This window comes from Anomalospiza imberbis, chromosome 1, assembly GCF_031753505.1.
Source record: "Anomalospiza imberbis isolate Cuckoo-Finch-1a 21T00152 chromosome 1, ASM3175350v1, whole genome shotgun sequence".
In the NCBI taxonomy this organism is placed as follows: domain Eukaryota; kingdom Metazoa; phylum Chordata; class Aves; order Passeriformes; family Viduidae; genus Anomalospiza; species Anomalospiza imberbis.
In genome coordinates, this window is record NC_089681.1 from 109136234 (window position 1) to 109163862 (window position 27629).

The following is a 27629-nucleotide window of genomic DNA, read 5'->3' on the forward strand; positions in this document are numbered from 1 at the left end:
TGTTTCTTTGGAATGCTTCATTTATCATGTTCCCTTAGCTTCCGGGCAAGAATTAAGTTATGTTACTACATTTCAGTTTTTCTTCTATTCTTTTGGGTTTTTTCCATGCAATTTCATCCAGCAAAGTCCCACCCAGCCTGGGGAAGGACGTGGAGGGAGGACCTGGGTCTTTCTGTTTCAAAACATTATGGACTTGAAAAATAGTAATTCCTAAAATGTGCTGTCAAGTTTTTAGAAATATATTTACATGAATATGTACTTTACATTTTTGAGTTTGACAGTAATTTTGCTTTAATTGGAAGAAACATCAGCGTGTACAGTGTTAGATATCATGTGGGTGAAAATAGCAGTGCTGTTTATAATAGCATGATTCATTGTAGTAAGTCCTTTAGAAAGGAAAGAAAGAAAACAAATGTTGCCTCAATTAGAAGATTATATAGTAGACTATAAAGGATATTTTAATCTTTCACCAGTTTTTAATTGTTCAGATGAGCAAGATATCCTTTTGTATGCTTCCTTCTGCCAAAATGTAAATAAAAAATTTGCTCCTTATAAGTAAGCAAACTTCAAATTTCATTTCAGAAGTCTTGGGTTAGCCCCTTCATTTGGTTACCAAAGTGTAGGGGATTTTTTATGACTGTCTTCTTTAAATCTTCCCTGCAAATGTTTTTGAAATGTTTTGATTCATTTATACCTCTGTAAGCAAAAACACTTTCACATGAATGAGAAGGTTCGGTTAAAGATTTATGTATGCACTTTTATTTCAAATCTCATGATCGTTCACCATGGTATGAGTGACTTTTAGAGCACTGAGAGTAGGCAGTGTGTCTGTATGCTGTCAATCTTCTACAGTGCTGAAATATTTTCTTTAGTACTCATTTTCAGTAATTTAAAAGCTCAATCCTTAAGTTTAGCCCTGCTAAGTTTGGAGCTAAAATGCACAACAGCATCCAGATACATCTGTCTCACCAGCTGCAGCTCTGTGACCCTGCCTTTAGTACTGCATCCAGCTCTGTGGTCCCCTCTAGGGATGGAGCACTTCCCCTGTGAGAAAAGGCTAAGGGAATTGGGATTGTTCAGCCTGGAGAAGAGAAGGCTTCAGCGTGACCTAATTGCAGCCTTCAAGTACCTGAAGGGAGCCTGTAAGATGGAGAAAGAATATTTGCAAAAGTATGTGGTGACAGGACAAATGGCTTCAAACTGAGAGTAGGTTTAGATTAGATATTAGGAAGAAATTCTTTACTGTGAGGGTGATGAGGAACATCAGAAATTTTGTCAGTCTCAAGAAAAAGCCAACAGTAGATTTGTTGGAAATGGGCTGGAATTAAGTGGTGAGTTTGGAGTGTTTATGGTGTATTTAAGTTTTGCTCAATTAACAGTGTAATCTGAGCCTGAATCAGAACTCTCCATTTGCCCAAAGTTATCTGAGTAAGTAGTTCGAATACTTTTTCCCTGCAGCATCGAAATAATGCTCTTTTAAATTAACTACATTTGAAGAGTTACTAGCAAAGTAAATTGTTTCTTAATTAGAGTACTTTATTCCAGTAGCTTTCTAAATGAAAGTTCTCTCATTAGATACTGGCATTTTACTTGTATCAAATCTGGAAAATGAGGTTTTGTATGAAATTAGGTGGTTGACCTCAACACCTGCTTTCCTGCAGGTGAGACCAGAACAACTGTAATTAAACTCTATTTTTAACTCTGCAGAAAGATTATTTTCCTTTTATTTAACTCTTGCATGTCCTAGTTTTTCATATCATCATTGCTCCCTGTGATTACTTTCTCGGAATCAGGTAATGCTTCACTCAGTGAAGCCAAGTAAACTAAGTCACTATATTGCATCTGTAGAAGAGCAGAGGCATTCTGCAATTCAAATCTAATTTTATAAGTCTCATGCATGTGGGATTTTGTGTTCAGATATGTGTCTAATGTTACTGTTAGAACATAAAAAATTTCAAACCTTGATTCAAACCAAGACAACAGGTAGACGATGTCTCAGCATGATATCACAAGGGGGTAAGTAGGATGTCGAACATTCTACTTCAGTATAAGTTCTTGGTTATCATATTTCAGATACTGTAGCAAAATCAATTCTTTCTAAATGGATCCTAGTAATTTCTTCTGTTAAGTTGATATATAGTACTGGATTAGCATCCTACTTTGACAGATCTTAATGTTTCTTAAAAATCTCAGCTGGCTTAGGTTAAATTTTAATAATTATTTTTTTAATCAATGATACTTGCTGAATATATTCACAACTAGTAATTTTTAAGGAGGGCAAAGAGGGCAATTAAACAATTTGAAATTAAATGAGTAATATTAATAGCTGACACCTGGTGTCTGGTCAGAAATCGACAAGAATATAATCTTGCATAATATTCATTATCTTTGTCAGAATAAAAAGTTTAAGAAGACTTAAATACTTTATACAATACACTGTATAAACCATTCTCTGATTTCCATAATATGTCTTGAACAGTAAGCATCTTAAGTTCTCTTCCTTGTTTATATAAGATAAATATTTAGTTTCAAAAGCATGTTGCGTTTCATACAATTGGAAGAATGTAAAGTCTTTGCATTAGAATACCGATAAATTGTGGGTCGTGGAAAATGTACTCATTGTAATTCTTTTTCATATAGTGGAGAAATCCACTACTTGTCTGAAAACAGATCTTATTCACATCAACTTAGGTTTTAGAATGCTTGAGGTATATTGCCTTAGCTACTAACTGCTGAGTTGACCAGTTCTAAATTTTATTATAAATTAAATGTTAGTAGTTCCTTACTTTAAAATAAACTTTACATTCAGTCTAGATAATCTTATTCTGTTCTTATTGTGGTTCCAGCTTTATTTCAGATAGAACATGAGTCAAATAAAATATACACTGTGTAATTGTTTGTCTTCTTGACATGTGTTTAAAAAGCATTGCATATTGTTTATTCTTTTTTTAAGGTAAAAAACTCAAAAATGAAAAAAACCCTATAGCTGCTTCTTATTTCATTATTTCAATCATGATGGCTGTGTCATATTGAATAGGAAATTAATATCAGAAAATCATAAGGTAAAGTGTCCTTGTAGGTAATTGAGTGATTTTTACAAATAAAAAAGGAAACTAATCTGAAACATTATTGTACTAATATGATGAAAAAGCCTTGATTGATAGTAAAGCATTGTACATAATAAAATACTCTTGAATTTTAGCATTTTGATCTCTTTCCTTGACTTAGGCAGAATACTTCAGAGGCTGAAGGTTTGTTTTCATATTCCAGATCAACAGGTGTAAGAGAACTTCCAGGTTTACTAGAGTGCTCTTTTTTCAATCTGGTCACACTTTCTATAAATTTCATAAGGCTTCAGCATTGTAAAATTTGAGTCTTTGTTCACAGAAAATGTGTAATTGGAAGGACCAAAAAGCAACCAATCATTCTCTGTTGCATGAATCATTTAACACTAGCAACTCTATCTTGTGATATAATCACTTTTTTAAAAGATAGCTTATAGTATTTGATCATTTTTTAAAAAATACATCTCTTGCATGTATTAAGTATTAATGTTTTAAATTTTTTAAATCACAGTTGACAGTATTCTAAATTGGTCATGTTAAAAATCAGTAAGTTGAATGAAATGTTGAAGTGGTTTCATGACATCAGAGATTTATTCTTCTTGGCTAAGTTTGACAGTAGTGTTTACTTTTGAAATGGTAGCTTTTTATGGTTTGTAGTTTTCTCTGAATTGCAAGGGCATTACTGCAGCTAAAGAATTTATCATGCCGCATCATTTAAAAACAGAATTTATCTGCTCGCTCTGTTGACTGCACAGCTGCAACCCACTTGCTGTTGGTTTTGCTAAGTCCATCTTCCAGCTAGAGATGCCAGAAGTAATCTGCTTGGAAAACATGGCCAGTAATAGGTAGTTTAAAATAAAAAAACAGCATTTTGGCAGAACAGATATGAGTTTTCCTATAGCTTAGTTTCTGCATATATTTCATAGTTACTTCTCCCTAGCCGTATAAAAACAGAAAAACACAGGTTTTGAGCCTCTCTTAAAGTGTATTTTTAAACCATTTTTCACTACTATTACTACTGCAAGCTTTTAAAATTAGCTGATTCTATCACAAAGCCTTGCATCCTTTGGATTCCTGCCCTGTGATCCTGATCCCAGGTAACCCAGGTCTTCCCTCCCACAGGTGCCTTCATTCAGCTTCCTATCTTGGCCCCCACCCCCTTCATACCTTCATGTCCCACCACTGTCTGCTGGCCTGGAAGGACTTGTCTTGCTGGTGACAACCACTTGCATGACTGGCCAGCTGGCAGGTCAAAGGAAGATATCACTGCTTTAACTAAGTTTTAGCTTTTCTTTAGCTGTAGGTAAGGAGCAAAAAATAGTCAGGAGCTTCTAACCAGTAACTTTTATATTCAAACAATTACACGTGTTTCTTTGCCAGATTTAACTGGGATTGTCCCATAGGTTCTGAGCAAGGAAGGGGAAGACCAGGAGACAGACACAGTGATTGCACAGCTCATGTTCCCTTACAATTCTGTAGCTTTAGAGAGTCTTTCTTTATGGCTATTTTTGACTGTGGTTTGATGTGTTCAAGGCAACCAGGACAGCAGCTAGAGGAAAGTTGAATCAAGTGGGAAGAGGAAAGAATCTAGTTTTCATTAATGTTGATGTTTTCTGTGTTTGTGTGTTCACTGGTTTTTCATGGCAGTGCTGAGCAGGGAGTCAGCCAAGGGCAGTTCCTGCTTAGAGCATGCTCTGTGCATGCTCAAACCCACTTTTATTTTAGATGCAAAGTGTGCATATATATATTTATTTTTAATGTGACGTGCATTAGCAGAGAAAGGATTTCTGTAAATCAGAGGAAAAGGATTCTCTTGCAAAATCATAGAATCCCAGGATATTTGAAGTGGGAAGGGACCCACAAGGATCACAGGGTCCAGCTCTTTAAGTGAAAGGCCCTTGCAGGGATGGAACCCACAGCCTTGGCATTAGTAGCACCATGCTCTAACCAACAGAGCCAATTTCAGGTTAAATTTAATAATCAGTGCAGCCATAAACACTGCGGTCAGACTTCTGCTTTTGGACACAGACAATGCCAGTTTAACACACACTTTATTCGGCTTTTCCTTTGTGCAGTGGTAAGGTGATTTTTCCTGTTGAGTCTGTCCCTGCAGTAAATAGAGAATTCCAAAGCCAGTAATGCTGTCACGTGGCTCCAAGATGAAGGACATGGACTCTGAAAATACATTTTATTTGGTATTGTGTTTTAGAACTTACATGTTGGATGAGTACGGATCAAGGGAATTCCGTGTCACTATACACAAAGCTGTTCTCAAGAGATGAGTTTGTTGTATGGAAATGTTCCTTCTAAGTAGCCATCTCTTTCCTCTCTCGATGCTTAGGCCTGACACTAAGTTGTGGTATATGGTATTATTTGGGTTTTTTACAGGGTTTTTGTTTGTTTGTTTGTTTGTTAGTTCTGGTGCTCATGGGACAGATTCATTATGGTAACTTTTACTGAGGACAATCACAGCAAGGAGCATTTTGTGTTAGTCTTCTTGCCTGTTTGACTCTCTTCTAGTGCTTCTTATTCTGTAAAGCAATCTTTAAACATTGCGCTAAAATATGTTTATGGTATAAATTACAGATTTTATACCATGTTTAAGTATAATCTTCCCCAACCTGAGTGTTGTTAAAGGTAAAAAAAATCATGAGCCTGACTGAAATTGTTGGTTTTTGCTAGAAGCCTTATGTCTGATTAACCCAGGTTTGTTTCTTAATTATTTTTGTTTTCAGAATTGGTAAAGGATTTCAAGGTGTCATGAAAAGGTGGGGATTTAAAGGTCAGCCTGCAAGCCATGGCCAGACAAAAACTCACAGACGACCTGGAGCAATATCTACCAATGTGAGGATTCTCATTTCCCATTAAAATATTCTTCAGTGTTTTTAGAACAGCTTACTAAAACTGAACAAATGTACAGTAGCTAGCTGCCACATGTACTCTGTGCTAGCAGGGAATCCCAGCAGCAAAGGAGGTTCAGAATCCTGTATAAGGAGCAATGCTGTTCTCTTAGGCCTCGATTTATGAATATTCTGTATTGCTGGTAAATGCACATATTTTAACTGAGCTAATTGGCATATTTTGTAATATAGTGAGAGAAATTGTCTTAATACTTCAAAGAGAGTTCTAAGAAGCTTTTATCACAGCATTTATAGATTGGAATGGATTTGCCTGTTATTTTATCCTGCAGATATGGTATTGTTCTTTGGAACCCTGGTTCCTTTTATCACCTTGCCTGGCATCTGTAGCTGCTTAATGAACTGATCCCCATAATTTAGTAGGGAATTATTCCCAGAAGTGTGTAAGCTTCTATGCATTCCTAAGCAGAGTACAGAGTCATATCTTTACATTTCAAACTATAAATAATATTACTATAAAAGCTCTTTGAAGAGGTTAATTTTAAGCTTTGTCTTATAAAAAGCTGTACAATATTTAAACTGAACTAAGAGGAATATTTTGCAAATTAATTAAAATCAAGTGAGTCATAGTAGTGAACATGAACTATCTGTAAATTTCTTAGAGAAGTTGAAATATTAAAAAGGATTAATAATGCTCAAGAGAATAGTAAAAGCAAAAAGGCAACACTCAATGAAGTTTGAGTAATTGAGACTGTAAAAGCATGCGTTACTGATTTATACTTCTCAGTTTCAGCTAGCAAAAGAATTCTACATCTGGCACTTATTTTCACTGAAGAATGTAAATATTTTAGCAGATGGTATTCATCATTGCAAAATAATCCCTCTTTACTTTTCTTTAAATTAGAATTTTGTAAGCAGTAATGCTGCATGTAATTTTACAAAGTATATAGAATGAAAAATGGTATTGGAAGTAGGTATGATGGGAAGGAAGCAAGGTGAAAGGATGCAACAGGGGAAAAACAATGCCTTGATAGTACTTTCCCATCTGTGGGTGACCATCTCAGACATTTTTGTAATCCAGGACTGTTCAGTAGAGAATCCTGTCCCTAGAACTGCATTGCAACTGATTTCACAAGAATTAAGAAATACCCCAAGAAACATTATTAATGAATAACAGAGAGGTGCAGGAAACAAATCGCTTGATAACAGTGTAGAATTGAAAATTGTTGCACTTATTCCTGCTTTTTTTCCCCCACCTTTGTTCCAGTTTATGCCCAGACAATCAAAATTTGGTACAGATACTAATTAATACTTGGGGAATGGAATTAAAAATTCCACTCTCAAGAATACACACATTAAAAAAGATACAATTGACATCAGTATAAAAACTTTTTGATTAGGGGAGGAGAGAATTTACAATGTGTGTGTGTATATATATGTGTATATATATATAAATCTTGTGATTGTGGTCAAATATTTCAGAACACATGTAGAGTAAAACCTGACCTCTGGCAGGAGGTATTTAAATTGCTTATCAGGATTAGATTTTTTTGATACTATGTATTTTCAGTCTTGGAAATACCAGCATATTCTCTCTGGTGTACCTCTTGAGTTTGTAAGTGTACCTCTTGCAGTTAACATAGTGTTTTTGGCCTTGTGTTTATCTAGAAAGCTGCCAAAGTTTATCGTGGCAAGAAAATGCCTGGTAAAATGGGTAACATCTACAGGACATCTTTTGGATTAAAGGTGAGTTCTGGGTATACCAGTGCATGGATAAGGTGGTGGCACTGCCAGGCAGTGGTGTCCTGTCCACCATCTCTGCGAGAATCCAGACAGCATCTTGGAAGTAAGCAAGCTGGAGAGACCAGAGCAGTAAATGCATTCTTCTGTTCTCTTGTGGGTTACAAATAACTTACCTGAACATCCTTTGTGCTTGTGGTACCCTGGGAACTGGGATTTTGGGTGATACTTCCACATTCACTGTGTTCTTCACTATGTCCCTTGATTTCTGCCTTTGAAGAGGGAAAACAATCAGGCTTTTGGTGATTTCAGTTAATGTCTCCATGCCTATTCCATTGTTCATACCCAACCCAAATCTGAGTTGTTTGAAGCTCTGACTTGATCATGGCCTTTCACTTTCATGTGCAAAAAGGGGATTATAGTTTCTGTCCCAATTCTGATTTGTGCATAGCTACAGCAGCTGCCAAGCTATTAAAGCTACTCTGTCTCTGAAGGCAACCCCTGTAGTTTGTACAAAAAGCATTTTGACCTCTAGTTTGCCAAAAAGTGCTGCTGCTGTTCTCAATTTACTACAACTAATTTTTGTAGCAGAAAATATGTGTGTTCAGTTGAGCACCTGATTAAGTTAAGAAATTAACATACAGTAACAGGAACATTTTCATGAGGACTTTTTTTTTTTACTTTGTCAACTGTGATGTTTTTCATGTTTTTCAACATGTTGCTGTTAGAGGGAAAAGAGACCTAAGAGCTTTGGTTGGTGTTACACTGATCAAAGAGCTACTTTACCAAATACAGCCTGATCACCAGCCCTTTAAAACTGTTTCAGCCTCTTGCATTTGGAAGCTTTACACCCAGAGTGGCATGAGAGTTAATTTTATGGCAAGTTTAGGCCTGTGCAGAACATTTTTCTTCCCCAGGGTATCACAGCCAATTACTCGGTTTGGGCTTTGCTGGACTTCTGTTTGTAAAACTGGAAATAGTCTCTAAACAGGACTCAGTGTTTGTTTTTTTTTTTTTTTTTTTTTGTCTCCTAGGTGTGGAGGATCAATACAAAACATGACATTATTTATGTAAATGGGTCTGTTCCAGGTCACACCAATTGTCTGGTGAAGGTATGTTTGCTAGTTTCAATACTTGTATTAGTGACTCCTAAGCTCTCTACAAATCAATTTACAAATGGAAAAACACCGGTAGGATGCACTTTTCATTTCTTCTGAGACACCTTGTACTGTTGAATCAAAGAGCAGTGGAATCAGTTCTGTAGAAGTGTGTGGTCAGCAGGGGCAGTGGGCACTCTGAATAGTTCAGTAGAGCACTCTAAATGGCTCCTTCTTAGATCTTATGGTACACCAGCACACTTACTGAACGCTGTGGTGTCTCCAGGCTGTGTCCATCCCCTTTGAATGCTAACATGAGCCTGTAACATGGTGGTGAGATTTCCAGAATGTTATTTAAGTGTTATATTCATGAACAGAGATACACAGCAAGCATTCCCGTACTCAGTAGCAGTTACCTTTCCAAGAAGCAGTTGAGATACAGGAAGAGACAGCTGGACTTCACAATAAAGATCTGAGTTCCCTTTGGAATCAATATGAATGTGCCAGTGGTATTTTCTGTGGCAGTCTTCAAGATTGATTTCAAGTTTTTGGAGACTGTTTCAGTTTTCCATCGACAGTCTTGAAACAATGGAGTATAGTAAGTGTTCTCATTATATAAATAATCACATCAAAGCAAGAAAAGTATTTTTAAGGGTAGTTTTCAAAGTAGATTTTTCTTTCTAATTAAGTATATTTCACACACCTGCAAACACCACTTATGTGGAAGTTGTTTCCATTCTGATTGAATAGAGTGCAGGGTATCAAATGTCTTTGCTGTGAAGGTCTATGAAGAGTTTGGTATGCATGTACCTTCCTGTCCTTGGAAGTATTGCAGGGATTTAAATGGTTCAGGACTTGAAAAGTTGAAGAGTTCATCAAATTCAGATGTTTTCAAATAGTTCATTATCTTCTTCTATTTTACTGTGAACTGCCCGTATTTGTCTCTTACTTGTGGAGCAAAACTCTACAGCTACTGGGCCTTATGTACAGCAACCTTGCCTTCAAATAGGTGTTTTACCCATAGAAAAATGATGCTTCTCTCACTGGAAATAAGGCCTTTTTTCCTGGGCAAGGTATCTCTAAACTGTTTTTATTTTAATGTCCAGCCCAAGCCTGGGGAGTACATTACACATTTCTCTTCCAATATAGTGAAAATTGGTTAAGAGATGTCCAGGGAAAGTAGTTTTCAGGACAATTTCTGCAAAATTACTGGGCATGACATCAGTTACTTAGAATTAAGAGTGTTGTTCAGCTGGCTTTTCTTCTGTATATTGAACTGAATGACCTTTTCTTAACTGTGTTCAAAGTATTTTCTTCTAATCCTGAGGCATGAGCCTGGTTGCTCAATGTCAGTCTGAAATTTAATTAAGTGGGAATTTATTTCAGAATGTTAGTTTTAAATTATAATGTATGCATACAAGCAGCATAATGTAGCTGAAAAATTGAGAAATGTTTGATGCCTGGACTGTATTCTTTGATCTTAACAATTCTCTTAAACAAGAGTTAATTGTTGAAAAATATTATGCATCTTGCTACCCTAGTCACACTGTTGAAATCCACACTTGGTGGCAAATGCAGGTACACATCTCTCATGTTTTATCTGCAAGGATGCAACAGCTTATGAAGCCACTATGTCTGAATACAGTACCTGTTTTTACCAGATTATAAATTTTATTCTAAGTAGACTAAATAATCTAATTTTATTTCTGATTTTGAGTTAAGAAAACAAGCATATATTACACACCTGTAATATAAATTGTTTTTCAAAACAAAGCTGTGTGTGTTAATACTGCACATTCATATGTACACCATGAAGATCTCATTCAAACAAATCATTCTTCTCTTGCTGATCAGACACTGCACACTCTGCTGGGAGTTGAACATAGATGGGAAGAATGAGGCTTTTCTTCCCTGAGAGCTCCTTGCTTAAGATAATAGAGTATATGAAAAATCTTGACCAAAGTGCTCCAGACTCAGGCTTTGATGATATTTAATAATAAGTAGCACTGTTTGAGATAAAGACACAGCAGTAGGTATTATTGCTATTAAGAAACAGATTTCCAAAAATTGCTTCCAGTCTTATTTGGAGATTGAAGGCAGTATGCAGCATTTCATTCCAGTTCCTTGAGCTGGTGGATCCATTCTGTGGCTTTTTCCTTGCATGAGCCATATGAAATACATTACATTCATTTTTTCCCTTATTTTTTCAAATATATCTGTGAAGAGTAGAAAATAATTTTTAATTATAAAATCAGGTAAAGCAATACTATTTGATTCTCTGATTTCTGGTTTTTTTTTCCTTCATTAATCTTGCTACACTCATCTGTGGTGTTTTTGGCTTGCCTTTCACCTTTCTTCCAGGGTGTTTTCTTGTTTGCTTATAGACATCTACATCCAATGCATTATTGTTTATTAGTTTGGATCTGTGGTTGGGGAGAGGAATTATGGGATATTAGCTGTTGGAATTACTGTTCATTCCACTAAATACTTGCCTGTAATTAAGTAGGAATAATGTCTAGGGAATTAGAATCCATCTGTCTTTGAGCTCCAGAGTGAAATATTGTGAAATAACACTTTCTTCTTTGTGTGCCTCCAAGGGGAAAGCTTTTGTGTTCAGTACCCACTCTGTGTTGCTTGGTAACCATTAAAACCATAGTGCACCTTTAAAGCATATATTTATTTCGTAGGTTGTATTTTTGGAAACTTCGTGCATCAGCACACTATTCGGACAGAGATAAAGCACTTAAATTTTTCAAGTTTTGTTTTCAGCAGAATAAAGTTGCAGAATACTAGGATTTATGGATTTCTGGTTTTAGTTAGAATCAGCTTTCATTTGATATTGCACACTGACGTCTGCAGGTAAATAACTGACATCAGTAATGCTTCTAGCTAACTGGGAAACTAATGAAAAAAGCTTATTTTAGCATGGATTTCTTCCTCAATTGCAAAGTCCGATAAAATTAAGCAACTTTAGGAGTGTGCTGAAATGCACAGAGTTCCTGTTACGAGAGTAACATTGCAGAGTAAGCAATTGTAAAATTTGTCTGTCGGACCTATCAAGATTGCCTACCTCAGGAAACATCTGCTTCTTTCTGGGGTATCTTCTTAGATCCCAGGGCCTGTAGTTACCATCTGTAACAGCTTTCTTTTTCTAAAGGTTATTACCAAAGAGTTCTCTTTTGTCATTCAAAAGAGATGCACAAGACTTAACTCCCCTTTTAAGTAGGTGCCTTATAGTGAAGGGTAATATAATATGTCATAATTCACAATGTTATACTTTGTCTTGGATAGTGTTTTATACCTGCCCTAATTTTAAGGCACCTGCTTTTCTTAGGATATTCAGTGTTGATCTCTTTGAGTATATCACTTGTGGTGCAGGCAGAAATTCTGGCAAATCCTGTAGCCCATAGGAGTTGCTTTGCAAGTCAGTGCTGAACTGACCTGTTTGTATGCTAGACCTGAGTTAAATTGAAGTATACAAGTTGCTTTAGTATGATGCTCCACTTGAGCTAGTAACTTAAGTCTTGAGATTCCATATTTTTCTGGGGTTTTTTTGTTTTGTTTTTTGGTTCTTTTTTGTTGTTGTTGTTGTTTTGGGGTGGTTTTATGTTTTGGTTTGTTTTTTTTTAAGAGAGGTATGTAGTGATTTGCATCCTACTTATTTTGTATCACACTTCCCAGTGTTACTGTGCTGTGTTTCTAGTTTTTGATGCCTGGGTATGGGTGCACTCTGCTCAAGTTGAGGACATGCAGGGATAGTGTGATGCTTTTGATTATTTCATGTTCTCTGTCCTATGCCTTGGGCCTCATTCACAGATTTGTATGGAGGTTTGGGGGGGATTTGTATGGTTGGGTTATTTTTTTAAGACAAAATAAGACTGGTAAGAAATTGATATAATTATTGGGTTCAGTTTTTATGTCTGGCTTCAAAAATAGCAGGGAAGCTGCCTTAGGTAATGTATGACACCTTGGGAGCTTATTTCTAATAATTTTCTATATTTAAACTCATTTTTATACACACATTCTTTGCTGTGGTTGCTATACAGCCTGAAGCCCTGTTAAACTACAGATGTGAGTTGTGACTTAAGCATCAGTTGTTAACGCTTGTTTAAGACCACATTAAGCCTTTTGTGGTGATAGATTTCTGAGTTTGTTTGTTTATACTACCCATTACGTTGTCAATAGAGGGAACATACACAAGTGCAGTTTATTAATTGTCTGCAAAACCTTTTATGACTGTTCTAAAGATTTAGTGACAAAAACCCAACCAGCTCCAATTTCAGCTTTCTCTAGTATTTTTCTAGCTAAAATGACCTGTCAGAGAATACACTGTAGTAGTTTTACCATCATCTGTATATAACATCTATCTATGGTATAGTCTACTGTAATATATAGTGCTATTAACACAGCAGTTGAGTAAGCCAAGCATTTATTATTTGAGGTATACAACAAATGCTTTTATGGATTGCAGTAACAGTTTGGACTATGAGCTTCATTCCTTCTATGAATGAGAGGCAAATTCACTGAATTGTAGTAACACAGCATGAAAACTTACTCCTTTGTTAGGAATGTTCTCAGAAGGTTACTAGGAGAGCAGGAAGAGCTGTGCTGGGTCACCTGCACTGCTTTTGTGTGTACATGCTTATACAGACAAGTGTAGCTGCTGCTGCTCCACACCAATGAGCCCCTTTATACTGTTGTGAAATTATTGTTCAGTAATCTGAGGTAAGAGATATGGGAAACCTTTGGTATGCTGGGCCGTTCATAAATGTAAAGGGAGTAATCAAGTAATTCTCTTGAGAAGACAGATAAATCATACCATGTTTTAGTTGGTAATGAATACTTTCAGGTGTAAAATGAAGTTGAGTTCTTCCTTTAAATAGGAACAATAATGATAATACCTGGTAATAGAATAACATCTAACTTTTTTAAATTTCAAGTAGAAAGAGTTTCATTTAGTTTGGAAGTAATGCTCTAAGATAGCAGTTTTTTGCTTTAAATTGCATTTGAAAGCTATGAATGTAGAAAATTATGGAAAAAAGAGCAGTAGTTTCACCAGTCAAAAGAAATACTGCATCAATTATACTAATCAAAAAAAAAAGAGCATATCAGAAGAAAACTGTTTTAACATCAGATGTGGCCTGTGCTTCTGCGATCTGTCAAGCTTCTGAGGAGTTTGGAAGGGGCAAAATGAAACAGTGTTGTACTCCTCTGGGAGCAACAGTTGTCTGTTGGAGATGTTTCATAAGACTCTTAAAACTATTTTAAGAATTCTCCGTATCACACTAGACATACTCTGTCCAAAATGCCCCTTGGCATTAATATGTAATTCATACAATGTTAAGTCTGGGCAGAAATCTTAAATTTATTTAGGTAAACTAATGTAGGACTAAGATAAGACTGTTGGATTTGCCTTCAGTTAAGAGCAGATGTCTTACTACTAAATCCTGTAATAAGAAATGGAAAAAAAAATAGGAGGAAAACAAACATTTTGATTCCTTTCATTTTCTGGGTGTCCAGACCTGCCGGCAATGACACAGCCCATATGTAAAAGCATGTACTATTTCATTATGAAAATAACCAAAAATCACAAAAACTGGGCATGAAAAACATTTAAATAAGGTATTTATGATACCTTACTCATATGAAATGAGTAAGGTATCATAAATAAAATAATTTATTCTAATCTTTCTAATACTAACTCATGTAGGGATCATGAGGGCTTTTGCTGTTGACAGAGGAAGCTATTGGTCTGTAAGAGGATTAGAGAGTAAAGGAGAAATTAGCAAGGGAAAAATAATAGATAACCAGTGAAGCAATTAAAATGTGGTCATATACTAAAAGAAACAGCCACAGTGTATTGAAATGGAAAGATGACATCTCTGAAGATGTCATCCTTCAGGTGGCATTGCTGAAGCTCTTTGACTGTTTCTTCTAAACTTAGAGGTGCTGGAACTGCAGCAGAGGTCTGTGGACTTGGACCTCAGTCTAGTTCCTTCCAGTTAGATGTGCAATGTAAATTGGCAACTACAGGTCTGGCAGTTCATAAGGCTGTAGAGAACACTTCTGGTAGAAGAGGAATGTTCTACTTGAAAAGATGCTTAGCCATCTTAACCAGTGCAACACGCTGAGCCCCTCATTCTTAGCAAAAGGCTTTCTTTTGTTTATCAAGCCTGCCCTTAAAAAATATTGGAATGTCAAATTTATTGTATGTGCCATCTGCAGGAATCCTCATGGATTTTGGGTAGTAGATATGGATTTGGTAAATACAGTGCTGTCAGAACAGAGCATTAAGTGGGCATAGACTTTTTAAATTTAATTTCTGGCATAAATCAGAATTGTCCTACGTGAGGTCTTTGTCCATCCAAGTAGGAACAAGCATTCCATTCTTTAAAAGCCCACCAAAAACTAAGAGGAAGAGCTTATTTTCTCTCTACTAAAATTTTGTCTAATCTATTTGCACTTTTTTTTTAATCCACTTGACTATAGTGCCTGAAGAGAATTATTACAGCTCAGGAGAAAGATGATATGTAACAATATATAAAAGAAGAATTAAATTTTAAATCAAATGTAAGAATTTGTAGCTCTTTTTTTTTATTCAGAGATACCAGCCTTCTATCTGCTACTGCAGATGAACTGCTTCTTGCTGATAATTCTAGCTACTAATTTTCTTCAGAGATAGGAGTTTCAGGGGCTAGATTTTAAATCTTTCCACATGTAGAGAGGTCAGTAAAGGAATTTCTCTGTGGCACTATTCTTCTTGCAAATAAGCTATCTTAGAGGCTCAAAAAAACTTAGGTACTGATTTCTGAGTGGAGAATTTTAGATGTTTAACTCTGCAGTCGCTGACCAGCTGTGCAATAGCCAGGGGGATTCAGTACAGCACATGCACATATCTTTGCAAAATTAGTTGCCATAATTAGTTTGCATCACACATAAAAATGCGTGTCTTGTTTGTTGAAGAGGTGATTACACTGCATAATAGAACTTGGAATGTCATGTAGGAACATACTGTGAGAAATAAGCACTGTTTAAACAAGCTATACTTCTATTTTTAATAACATTTTAAAATACTGAGCAATGAATTCAAATGAGTGGGTTTTGATTCACTGTAATGACAAATTCTCTTACGATTTTTTGTTTGTTTGTTTAGTTTTGCTGATTTTTAAAATCTCTTTATGGATGAGTACAAAATGTTAAATTCAATACCTAGGGTTGATATTAAAGTTACTGATGATTATACCTGAAATTCTTTAAACAGGTGGAATGTGAATGCTGTTGGGTTTTTCTTATGCATGCAAGCTGAGTTCTTTAAATTCTAGTGTATCACTGTTTAAAAATCTTCTGTAAGATTTATTAACCCTATTCTCCCCCTTGCTGCTTTTCAGGTCAGAGATAGCAAATTGCCTACTTACAAGGACTGCAATAAAAACCCTCCATTCCCTACATTTTTTGCTGATGGAGATGAAGAACTGCCAGAAGACCTTTTTGATGAAGAGATTTTCCAGTTCACAGATCCATCTGTCACATTCGCATAATGTTCCTCACATCTTTGAAAACACGGTTTTGTTATTTTCATGTACATTGCAACATTTTATAAAAGTAAGCCTATGAATTGCAGTCTGGCCAACTGACTTAAACACTTCAGGTATTGCCATTTTGGTCAGGTAATTGGGTCAGTCTCAAGCCTGTACTTAAAGCAGTAGGTGAGTCTGAGGGACGGGTTGTAAAGCACACCAAACTGTGTGTCTTCAGTGACCTTTTGTCCTCTGCCCCAGGCTGTGAAAACCTACACAATCCTGAAAAACTGTTGTTTTGAAGATGGTTCCAGTTCATGTTCTGAAAGTGAACAAATTCTGTTTCTCTTTTGTGTAAAGTAACTCTGATCAATCAGAAAAAGGTTCCAAATCTGCCTTGGCATCTGAGGTGGGGAGCATCCATGAAGAGCAATCCAAAATAAAACAAGAAGATGTGTGAGCATTGTTTTACAGAATGATCTTGTTTTGCTTCCTTCTTTTATCCAGATCTCTTTGTCTCCCTTTGCCCTTGTGTTGTTTAATGTAGCAGATGCCCAACAGATTTTCTAGAGGGAGGGTGATGGTGGCCATGTGTAGGGTGAGGGAGTGTTTGGGTGGGAAACATTTGGTAACAAAGCAGCACTAGGACTGCCTGTTTGTTGTCTTTGCTAACAGCTTGTTCTGAAGTTCACAGAGGGTCCCTTGAATGCTCTCTGGAGAAGTCTCTGTGCATCTACCATGGTCTTTGTACTGGATTCTTACGCTGTTACAGGAGAGCTATTTCCAAAGAAAGAGGCCAAATGTGAGGCATTTGTCTTTATGATAGTGCTCAATTTTCTCTTCTATCCCATTTTTCAGTAGCAGCTGGGATCATGCCCCTTCTGCTTTTCATTTTGCATAATTTACTATTTATAAGTTTGATCTTCTGGATTCCGTAAATCTTCTCATGTACAGAAGTACCTTCATAACTGTCAGTGCCATCTGAGCCCTTTACTCACAAGCCCTGCAGTAGTTCAAGAATTTGCAGGCACTGTTATCATTAATACCCTGGCAGTGCTGTCTGCTCATATTTGCAGCTTCATCACAAGCTGTGAGCTCAAAGGAAGCCACAGGTTTATGGAAGTACATTAAGGTGAGCTTTGTATCAAATAATATTTAATTGTGGGGAAAATCAACAAAGTACTTCAATTCTTGTTTCTTTGGTAAGAGAAATTTTCCCTTTCTTAAAAAGTGAAATTTTCCCTTTCATAAAAAGTGAAATTCCAATGATCTGACCATGTTGCTCCAGGGAATGGCTGCAGCCATTCAGGGAATACTGTAGTTAATGTTGCCTTCCATTTGTTCAGTTTTAAAGTTTCTGTTGAAGCCAATATTCTGTCAGAGTAATCTCTGCTGTTTTGATTCTAAATGTATGCTGGGTGTGAGCTGTTTGATTTTTTAAGGTGCTGCTTATTCTGGTCCCATTTTTATGAGATGTGCAGGTGAAACCTTTTCCATCTTTATCAAGAGTGCTTGAGCATCAAAGACAAGAGCTTTCATAGCTCAACTGCAGGCCCATGTCCCAGAGTATTTTCTGTAGAGCAGGTGCAGAATGAGATGGGTGAGATCTGCTGATGTGAACTCAGAGGAGTGCAATTCAGATTCAAACATAAACTTCCATTAGACCTATTCTTCCATCAGGCATTGGAAGGCTTATGGTGTTTTAATTTTCCTTATTGTTCTCATCTCTGTTTTCTGCTCTTCTGAGTAAAGAGGGGACTTTGAGTTGAGAATGCCAGGCTGAATTTATTTCAAGGAGCAAAATTTTTCATAAGTGTAATGACACCAAATGCTTTTAGCCCACCTATAAGTTTGTTCTTAAAAAAGATTAAGGATATTTAATGAACTATTTTTAGACATTATCAAAGGTGTTGAAGCGGAATATTTATTCTTCATTGTGGCCAAAGGTTGTGGCTAATGGAGATGTGCTTTTAAGCTTCAGATAAAAACAAAATTAGGCAAATACCAAGTCCTCATGTCTCAGATGAGCCAACAGTTTCTCATGCAAAAGGATGTGTTAGTTTTCGTGAAAAGGCAGACCAAGGGCTCTATTGCAAGTAGAGGTATCTGTGTGTTTTGTTGCCATTCTGAGTAATGACAGTGTAGAGCCGTCAGGCAACATTTTCTCAGGCAAGCAATAACAGCAACAAAAATAAGTTCTTACTCCATATTACCTGTAGTTATTTAAGAAGAAGGAACTGAACATTTTACCAGGGGTCTGAATCCTGTAGGACATCATCCTACCCAATGTTGGGAGCTGTTATGCTGCCCAAGGAGGAAGTCGCTGGCAAGCTCTGCTACCAGTGCCATAACTTCAGAAGGTTGCTACCAAGTCTTCCCCAAGGTCTTCTCCTTTCCAGGCTGACCAACCCCAGCTTTCTCAGCCTGTCTTCACAGGAGAGGTGCTCCAGCATCTGATCACCTTTGTGGCCTTTTTCTGGAGTCACTCTAGGAGTTAATTCTGTGCCCTTGTGCTGTGGGCAAGGCACTGATCTGGGGTTTGCATGTCCAGGAGCTTGTTAACCCTCTCTTTATGCTGTTCTGTCTATTTGGGTAGGTGGGGTGTTTTTAACATCAGAAACATGTTGTTCTGGAGGAGGATATAGGGTTAAGATTTAGCTGTATCTGTGGCTTCATGGCGTGACTGCTTTGAAAAATAAATACTCTTCAATAATAACCCCTCTCAGTGGTTCTGTAATAGTACATGAATAAACAGTGTCAAGCTTACAATATAACTTGAAGGTAAAAAGACAGCAGGAAGAGGAAATCAAAACACTCATATATCACTTGACAACATAATTGCAGCCATTGATAATAAACAAGGAGAGTTTATTTCTCTTGAAATACCATACTTTCAAATACCATTGCTCTGTCATTATGTGAGACTGATAAACATTTTCATTTGCTATTTTCACTTCATGTGGAAAAATGTGGTTTGCTTTGTTAGTGTTTAACAAATATTATTCTAGTAAACTGAAGGGGTGACAAGATCTTATGTGTAAAATTCCATCTTCCTTATTGTTTCCTTGCTGAATTCTAGAACTCATAGAGGATTTCAATGATCCTAGAGGACTTTGGCAACCTTGAAGACTGTGATTGAAAGAAAAGAAAACTGATTAGGATGTGAACTGTGAGGGAGCTGATGTGCGTAACCCAAACCCCAATCAGAGGCTTCCCACTGGCAGCCTGGTGCCAGCCCCGTGCTTGTGAGCTCCAGCACACGGGCTCCCCTGGAATGCCCAGGTGAATGCTATTCAAAGGAAGTTGCTGGCCCGTCCTAGGGTGCTTCATAAAATCTGGCTAATAGAGGAGCCCAGTAGCCACAGTGAGAGCAGTGATGGGGTTCATTAATTTTAGGATTGCTGTGTCTGTAGCTATGGCTTGGCTTGGGTCATTCTTCTGATTTATGTCATTCACCCCCTCCTTGAGATTTTGCATGGGAATGCCTTGGTTTCATAACTGTAAACATTTGTATACAGTGTTTTCCAATAATTACCTCCTCTGCCCTTCTGTGCACAGGTAGTGCTTATTAATTGCATTTAATGAGCATCTCTCTCCTGCAGCATATTGCCCTGCTCTGTTGCACACCTTAGCATGTAGCATAGCTTAGTATGATTTATTCATATAACACGCTTGAAGGCGCTTAACATCTGTAAGAACATGCAGGAATGCTGACCTTGGCCTTGGGTGTTTATTGGTTTTGGAGGCAGCATGCAGTTTCTGGGGGAGGAATTTAAATTGATCACACTGAATCACTGAATGAATAACTTTAATGTTATCATGTGGAGTCTGTTGTTGTGTTGTCAGGCCTCACCCCCTGGTTGGGGTGGCCCGGAAAGGTGGAAAAGTCTCTCCTCCAACCCGTGTCTCCAAAGAAAGACTCAGTAGTCTTCAGTCGTCCGGTCTCAAGGTAGTTTATTGTATGATATCTAAAAGATTTCTCCCTGAGCTGCTGCGGTCCATTCAGCAGTCAGGCAAAGGCACACTCCGACACCCAGGGGGCTGGTGCCTTCTTTTATATCATACATTGCGTATTAGATGTTTATAGTTCTTCCCCAATGCCCATCACCTATATTGAACAGTGACTTTCTACTCTAAACCAATCTGTGAGTGCCAACATCACCAAGAACATGGAGGTTAGGAAGAGGAAGGAAAGAGGACAGGGCATGCCCAAGTCCCTCCATCTTAGAACTTCTGACCCCCATGTACAAAACTCAGACCCCTCTGTACAAGGCCTAAACCCCCCCCCTATACAGCACTCAAAAATTCTCCCTTTCACTTTGTGACTACTTCTACTATAATGTCTAAACTTTTGTGATTTCTTGTTCTTCTTGCAAAGTTGGTAAATTCTTCCGTGGATCAGGTTCAAAGCCACAGGGGTCTGTGGCTGCATTCCAGGGTCTCAAATGCTTTTGACCTGGGCCCGGAACATCCAAGAGTGTCCAAGGGACATTCTGGGTTCCGACATTATCACACCAGAAAAAGAATCCATTTCCATGGGTGCAGCTCTGCTGTGTCTGAAGTGTGGCAGCAAAGCAGACAGATGGCAGTTTTTCCAGAGGAATGTGCACAGCCAAGTTGTGGTGTCAGGTAGGAAGGGGGTACCTCAGGACTGGTAGCCTCCAAATTAAAGCAGCCTGCTGACTTCTACCTCACAAAGTACCCCAAAAATGTGGGATGTGAACTGTAGAAGACTCCTCCAGTACCCTGCCCTTGTGTCAGTGCGTCTTCCTTGCATCTCTCCCCTCATTTCACAGAAGTGTGTGCATGGTAAATGGGAATGTGGCACTGGAGTGGGCCACAAAGATTTCCAGCGGCGTCAATGTCCATAATAATGTCCTAGTTTTCGTTCATTCCATTAAGGTATTACATATGGGGTCCCACCTTTATGCATGGTTGACGGCCTAGAATTATTTCTGTTGGAATTCCAAAGACCTGAGCTGTGATCTTACTTTTTCATCCAAGTGGCACCCTCTGCCCATGAATTGAAAATCAGTGCTTGGGAATAATTCTCTTTGGGGGTTAAATTAGTATTCACTGTCATGGCAGTAACTTTGAACACTACGACAGAACCCAGAAGAGAAAGCTGAAAAAATGAGTGCAGTTTTTAGTGTGAACACAGAAAATGACAAATTATTTGCTGTAATGTAATGAGTATATGCTAGAGATGGGGTCCTATGTGCTGTGGTGCTTCCTGCTGTTTCTGAAATTCATATGTGTAAAATCTGGCATAAGATGTACATATTGAAGTCAATTTATGCACAAATCCAGATTTGGGATTTTGGAAGAGGCAGGATTGCAAGGTGAGGTTGTTAGCAAAAAATTGACTTAAACCAATTTAATATCAGTCAAGTTGTGCTATATAATTTGCTTCACATTTCCCTGGGTGACACAGTCTTCCAGTCTGCTAAATCAACCTTTCATTTCTCTGTTTTCATCTCCTTCCTCACTTCCTTTCTAAGTAGTAGAAAATCTTTAAAAATGTGGTTTTTTCAGGCACTCAAAACCTTGAAGAAAGTCCCTTGGCAAGTTGATTCTCTATTGAAAAGCAGAATGACTCATCATTCATAGGCAAGAGTCATTTTATAACAGTTTCTTTTTTATTCTAAAAGATCAAGAGGAAAGATCAAGATTTCTGAAAGAGTCTTTTCTGCACATGGACTCTCTTGAAGTGATGTTCCACAAATTCCCACTATATTCCACCTGAACTGTCGTTGCTCCATGCAATAGTGAGCTTCCAGCACAAATTACAGTTTTTGTACCTCAGTCTTGCTTAATATACATCCGTCCAGCACCACACAAAATAAGCATGAAAATTTGGCAGTAGGCAATGCGAGATTTACTACATGGTACATATTTCAAAATCACAGTTCCTTTCTCTCCAGCAAGAAAGGCATTTTTGTACACTGGTTTGTTCTCAAATTGCACCGCCTCTTTCCAAAGGGAGATTTTTCTCCTGAGCTACCATGTTCTTCCTTAGGCTAGCTTGAAAATTTCTTTTATTGGAATATTTCCTTTATTTTAGAGCTGCATGTGAGAAATAGCTTGATAGAAAAGAAACGTTTTATTTCGTTTCCCTCATCTTTCATTTCCCTTGATCACAAGTTGAGAGAGAAATACTTTCCCTATATGGCACTTAAAGAGAAAATCAATCGTTTTCTGTGAAATTGCCAGTTAGTTTCTGACCTGCTACTTCACCCCCTCAGACCCAGGTGCCGTGAAATGTCCTTCAGCTCTTTGTCACGCAATCTTGGATCCATACAGCTGTGGCTGTGAGCCCAAAGGCTATCATCCTGCAGGTACAACAAGCACCAGAGACAGAATGTTTCAAGCCTTGTTATTTGAAGCTGTTGGACCTTTTAATGGTGTGGCTGCTGAATCCCGCCTGTTATGGGCTGTGCTGAGGGCACTGACCCACCCCCATCGTACACACACCATGGAAGGAGTTTCAGGGAGGCTTTGTCTTCTCATGCTACTGAGAAGCCAAGGAGTGCTTTTGGAAGCAGTTTGCTAAGTGGCTGTTAAAACCATGAACTCTGAGTTAGGAGCTACCCACTCTGAGTTAGGAGCTGAATAACCCAAGCACCACGGTGTATAAACTGTGTTTGTACGTGCCTGTCCTCCAGCACTCGTTGTATGTTATTTCTGATCAGGAGTCTCAGTGACAGCCTTTCAAGCTTCACCTGTTTACAGTTCAGTGCAACTGCTCCAGCTGGCGAAACAGTCTGTTCTCTGCACTCTTTGAAAAAAACTCAAATGGAGTCCTGAAACTTCAGCGTAAACACAAACGTATTGGCCTTCTCCCCTATTGTGCATCCCCCCAGTCGGATCTACCATGTTTACTGATGTCCAAAATGCATGATTTGATGTGAACACAAAGCTTGCTCTCATCTGAAATGCAGATGGTATCTGAAATACCAGGTGGTGTCATCTAAAGCCAGTGCTTTAACTGGTCATCTTCTATTAATCACTTAATAAGCTTTATTGTGGATGATTAAAAGTAACTGCATGTTTTCAAATACAGATTTTGACAAAACAATTTCATAATTATTAATCATCAGGAGAAAATCATTGCTGTTTTAAAAATGTTGGAAGTATCTTATCTGTAAATTCACGTGTAAGAAACCTAATGCATTACTAGTGCCCAGTTCTTTACTTACAAAGTATTTTTCAAACCAGACTCTTGCCTTTCCAAATTCTATTTATGTGCAGTTATATTTACACTAGTAGGTAGTGGCTTCAAGAAAGCACAAGATATCTGAGATACTAGTATACCACGAGATTCATCCCACAGACTGTGGACTTTAAATTAAACTGGACTCAGAACAAGTGTGTGTGAGGTCCTGGAGAAGCAGGAACTCCTCTAAAAGGGCTTTCAAGGAGAAGAGAGTAAACAACTTACAGCTGAGGACTGGGCACATTGTGAGAGCTGTGCTGCACTGAGAGCAACACCTGAAAATTGATGGAGAGAGAGAGAGGAATGACGAGGGAATGAGGAGGAAGATGTGTGTAAGGAGTGTGAGCAGCCCAGCACTGCAGGCACTGGGGGCATGGTTTGAAGATGAGCAACTGAGGAAGGAGGCGCTGAAGAATTTGGAGAGAAGTAGTTCTGACAGGAGAGACATGGCTTTGTGCTTCATGTTGGTGGGAACAGGGGAACAGGCTGCAAAACGAGGATGGATATGGGTAGCAAACCTAGGAAGTGTTTGTAGCTAAGGAGTGCATTGAAAGGATTCAGCTTGGGCATCATCTGGGAGAGCAACCTGACAAAATTAGATAGATGAACTCTCAGGAGAGCAAGGTTGGAGGGAGATGGGGGAGATAAAGCAGGCTCACACACTTGGTGAGCCTGCTTTAACCCAGCTGAAAAGATAAGCAACCCTTTTGAAATGAGAAATTCAGTCACATAATCTTCAGAAGAGGAATCCAGGCACTGAATTATTTCCTGAGGAAAGCGCCTGCCGGTTGCCTGCAGGTAGGCTTTCATTCCCTGATTAAGGGCAGGATTTAAATTTAAGCCCCATCCTTAGCTGGTTTAAATAATCCCCTGCTTGCTGTGCCTGCTGCTGTGCACTCTTGGTATCAAGATTATTTTGTAAGGGGCCAGCAGGATGTACAGACCTCACATTTTGAAATGCAAGGACGATCTACGCCAAGGAGTCCACCAACCTCTACCTCTCTGTTCTCCTTTCATCTGTCTCTGTTTGCCTCCCCGTGGCAGTGGCTGCCAGTCATTTAATGACAAACTGAATTCCTGCCAGTAACTTGTTGGGTGTGTCGTGGCCGGTGAACTTAGTGCAACAGCTGGCAAGCAGCAGAGAAATGGGGTGCAACACAATAGATTGGTGGAGGAAGAGAAAGTTTTGTGGAAAGAATTACAGAAAGACTTCATCCCGCATCTGGTATGTACCCAAGTAGCTACAGCGCAATATTGGAGGTTCACTTGGAATTTAACATGTGCTTGACAGGCTCTGTGCCTGATCACATCTGTGCCTTCCTGGCAGTTCTTATCCAGCACAGGTTTTGTTAACATCTCCAGAAAGCTGTTTACAGACAAAATCCTAAAAGATGATAATATCTTGAAAACAGCCCAGCTTTCTTCTCTCTTCTTTTTTTCTTTTTTTTTAAATTCCTCCCTTGTTTTAATAATTTTTCCTTTTTTTTGTTCTCTTTCCTTTCTTTTCTTTTTTTTTTTTTTCCTTCAGTACCCCACTCTATCTGCCAGCCAAGTCAGTAATCCCTGATCAGTTGTTGTCAGGCGCTGCAGATTTGGTGTGACAGCAGTGGTGCTTGGGCTCTGTTCTGCACATGGAATTCTGGCATTTTTCCTCCTGTGAAAAGCAGAAGATGCTCGACTACTTCTTTGCAGTGCTGGAAATAGACTTAATTTCACATTAATGTAACCTGCTTGTCCTCAGCTGCCTTTTTGCCACTCTACTTTGTCCAGTTTTACTTTGTGTTTAAAATAGGAAACAGCAGGGCAGGATCTGACCATTTTTGCACCTTGAAGTTTTCAAAAGCCAAACTTAGACTGATCAGCCTTGGAGGATTTTACATGCTAGAGATTGGATCTCATAAAATCTAGCTCCAGGTCAACAGACTAAGTAACCATAGCCAAAGTTAACTAAAATTTACCTTTTAGACATAATTTCTAATTTCTTATAGTATCAGTGCAAAGACACAGTTTTTTAAAAAATCCCAGAATATAGAAATACACATTTTTGCATGTTCTTCTGCATAGTCAGACCCAGCGAACTTGCATGAAAGGGTTGAATGTGGACGTACCATCTCCACAGCAACAGTTATACAAAGGGAAGTGGAGGGCAGGCTTGTCCAAGGCAGCTCTTCACCTGAGGGACTGGGATAACTGGGGGTGACTGGGAAAGCAGTGACTGTAAGACACAGCTTGTACTGGAGGACTGCAGGACCACATGTGCTTCCAGCTCCAGAGAATGTGTGCTCCTCTCCAGCCAAACACTTTCCTGTCACCAGGAGGTGACAGCAGAGTTGTGCTTTTAGCCTCAAAACTGATCCCAGTGCAACTTGGGGTGAGCCCTCCAGACACAAATGTCTCACATCCTGGAAGGGCCTCCCTGCTGTGGCACAGGAAAGCCTTTGGACCTATATAGCATCAGACTGGCACCTGTCACTGGTGGGGTTCCACAGGGCTCCATCTTAGGCCCTGTGCTTTTCAACACTATCACAACTGACTTGGATGCAGGACTGGAAGGGATAATAAGTTTGGAGATGATACAAAATTTGGATGATGTGTCAATTGCCTTGAGGCCCTGCAGAGAGACCTTGACAATTTAGAGATGGGCAATCACCACCTGTATGAAGTTTAACAAGGGAAAGTGCCAAATTCTGCACCTGGCTTGGGGCAACCCTGAAAGTACAGACAGACTGGGGAATGAGAGGCTGGAGAGAAGTGTGGAGTGTTGTGCAAAGGGACCTGGGGGTCCTGGCTGATGGCAAATTGAATAGGAGTCAGCAGTGCCCTGGCAGCCAGGAGGGCCTAGCGTGTCCTGGGGGGCATCGGGGAGCTGGGCAAGGGAGGGGATTGTCCTGCTCTGCACTGGGGAACAAGGAAGAAAGGAAGAAAGAAGGAAAGAAGGAAAGAAAAAGAAAGAAAGAGAGAGTTTGTTTTCCTGATAATATATTACTAACAAAAGCATGAGACCATGAACTGCATGGACAGATGCAGTTCAGCTCTCCTTCTCTCCTTTGTGCACTAAGGCAATGTAGTTTTCAAATGAGTTGCAGTGGCACAGACTGCAAAGCAACAAGGCCAAACCAGTCCTAAGGGACTTAAAATGCTATTCAGAAAGTCAGAGGAAGCTATTCTTCAGTGCCAAAAAATTTCAGGTCATCTAATTATGGGGTGTGCACCACAGGCAGTGACAGTAAGAAAACAAGTGCTTGTTGGAATATTTTCCTCACCTCTGTTTTAACCTTCAAGATGAGTTGTATCTTACCCAGTGCTTCAGCATGTGATGATTCAGGTGGGATGTGCAGGAGTTGGTATCAGCTCTGCTGCCCCAGCAGTGAAGCTGTTGCCAGTTATTGACCTTATGGGGAGTGCTGACAGCTCTTTCCTGAGCTCAGAGCTGTTTCCCATTCCTCACAGCCCACAAATGGCCCCCACTGCCCCGTGAGCTGTCTCAAGGTTTGCTGGCACCATCTTATTCACTATCTCCATTAAACAAACAGGTGTGTGGCAACCAAACCATTTAGGCTGTTCCAAGACGTTTCTGTGCTGCAGGTCCAGGCCAGACTGGAGGCTGGTGCTCCCTGTGAACACAACAGCTCACCCTGCACTGCCTGTGTTTGTGAGGGCTTGTGCTGTCTGTATTCATGGCGTGGATCCAAATTCCTTCAGCAGAGCAGGGAGTGATGCAGTCTCTTGCTACAAGGAAAACCTGATAGATTTTTGCTGATGCTGCAACAGAACCGCATTACTGGAGCTACAGTAGACTCCCATGAGGAGATACACTTGAGTCTTTGAAAGAAAGCAAAATTTTGGGGTTTTTTTTAAAGTAAATTGTTAGCAGCTTCTCACCATCTATCCCTTTAATGAATGTCATGTTTACACAAACACTGTGAAATCCAAACAGAATATGTAGTATCTTGTTAAATGCAATTGGTATCCAATCCTAGTACCATATCCCATAATCGTCCCAAGCAAGAAAATGAGAGTGGAAAACAAGCTATATTTGCAAGTTTCATTACCACCACAAATCTAATCCATTCCTTTTCATTGCAGTTTGACCACACTTTTTTCTTTCTTATCACCTATGTCTAATTGGGGTGCAA

The 27629-nt window shown here is 38.7% G+C and overlaps 1 protein-coding gene across 1 annotated transcript in view; it reads left to right on the forward strand.

Moving 5' to 3' along the window:
• Window positions 1-16756, forward strand: part of MRPL3 (mitochondrial ribosomal protein L3) — a 28260-nt gene extending 11504 nt beyond the window's left edge. Inside the window, exons 7-10 of the mRNA XM_068205279.1 lie at window positions 5801-5909; window positions 7592-7669; window positions 8698-8775; window positions 16149-16756. Coding sequence (XP_068061380.1) covers window positions 5801-5909; window positions 7592-7669; window positions 8698-8775; window positions 16149-16298 — 415 coding nt within the window. The 3' untranslated portion in view covers window positions 16299-16756. The remainder of the gene's footprint in view (window positions 1-5800; window positions 5910-7591; window positions 7670-8697; window positions 8776-16148) is intronic.
• The last annotated feature ends 10873 nt before the right edge of the window (window positions 16757-27629 follow it).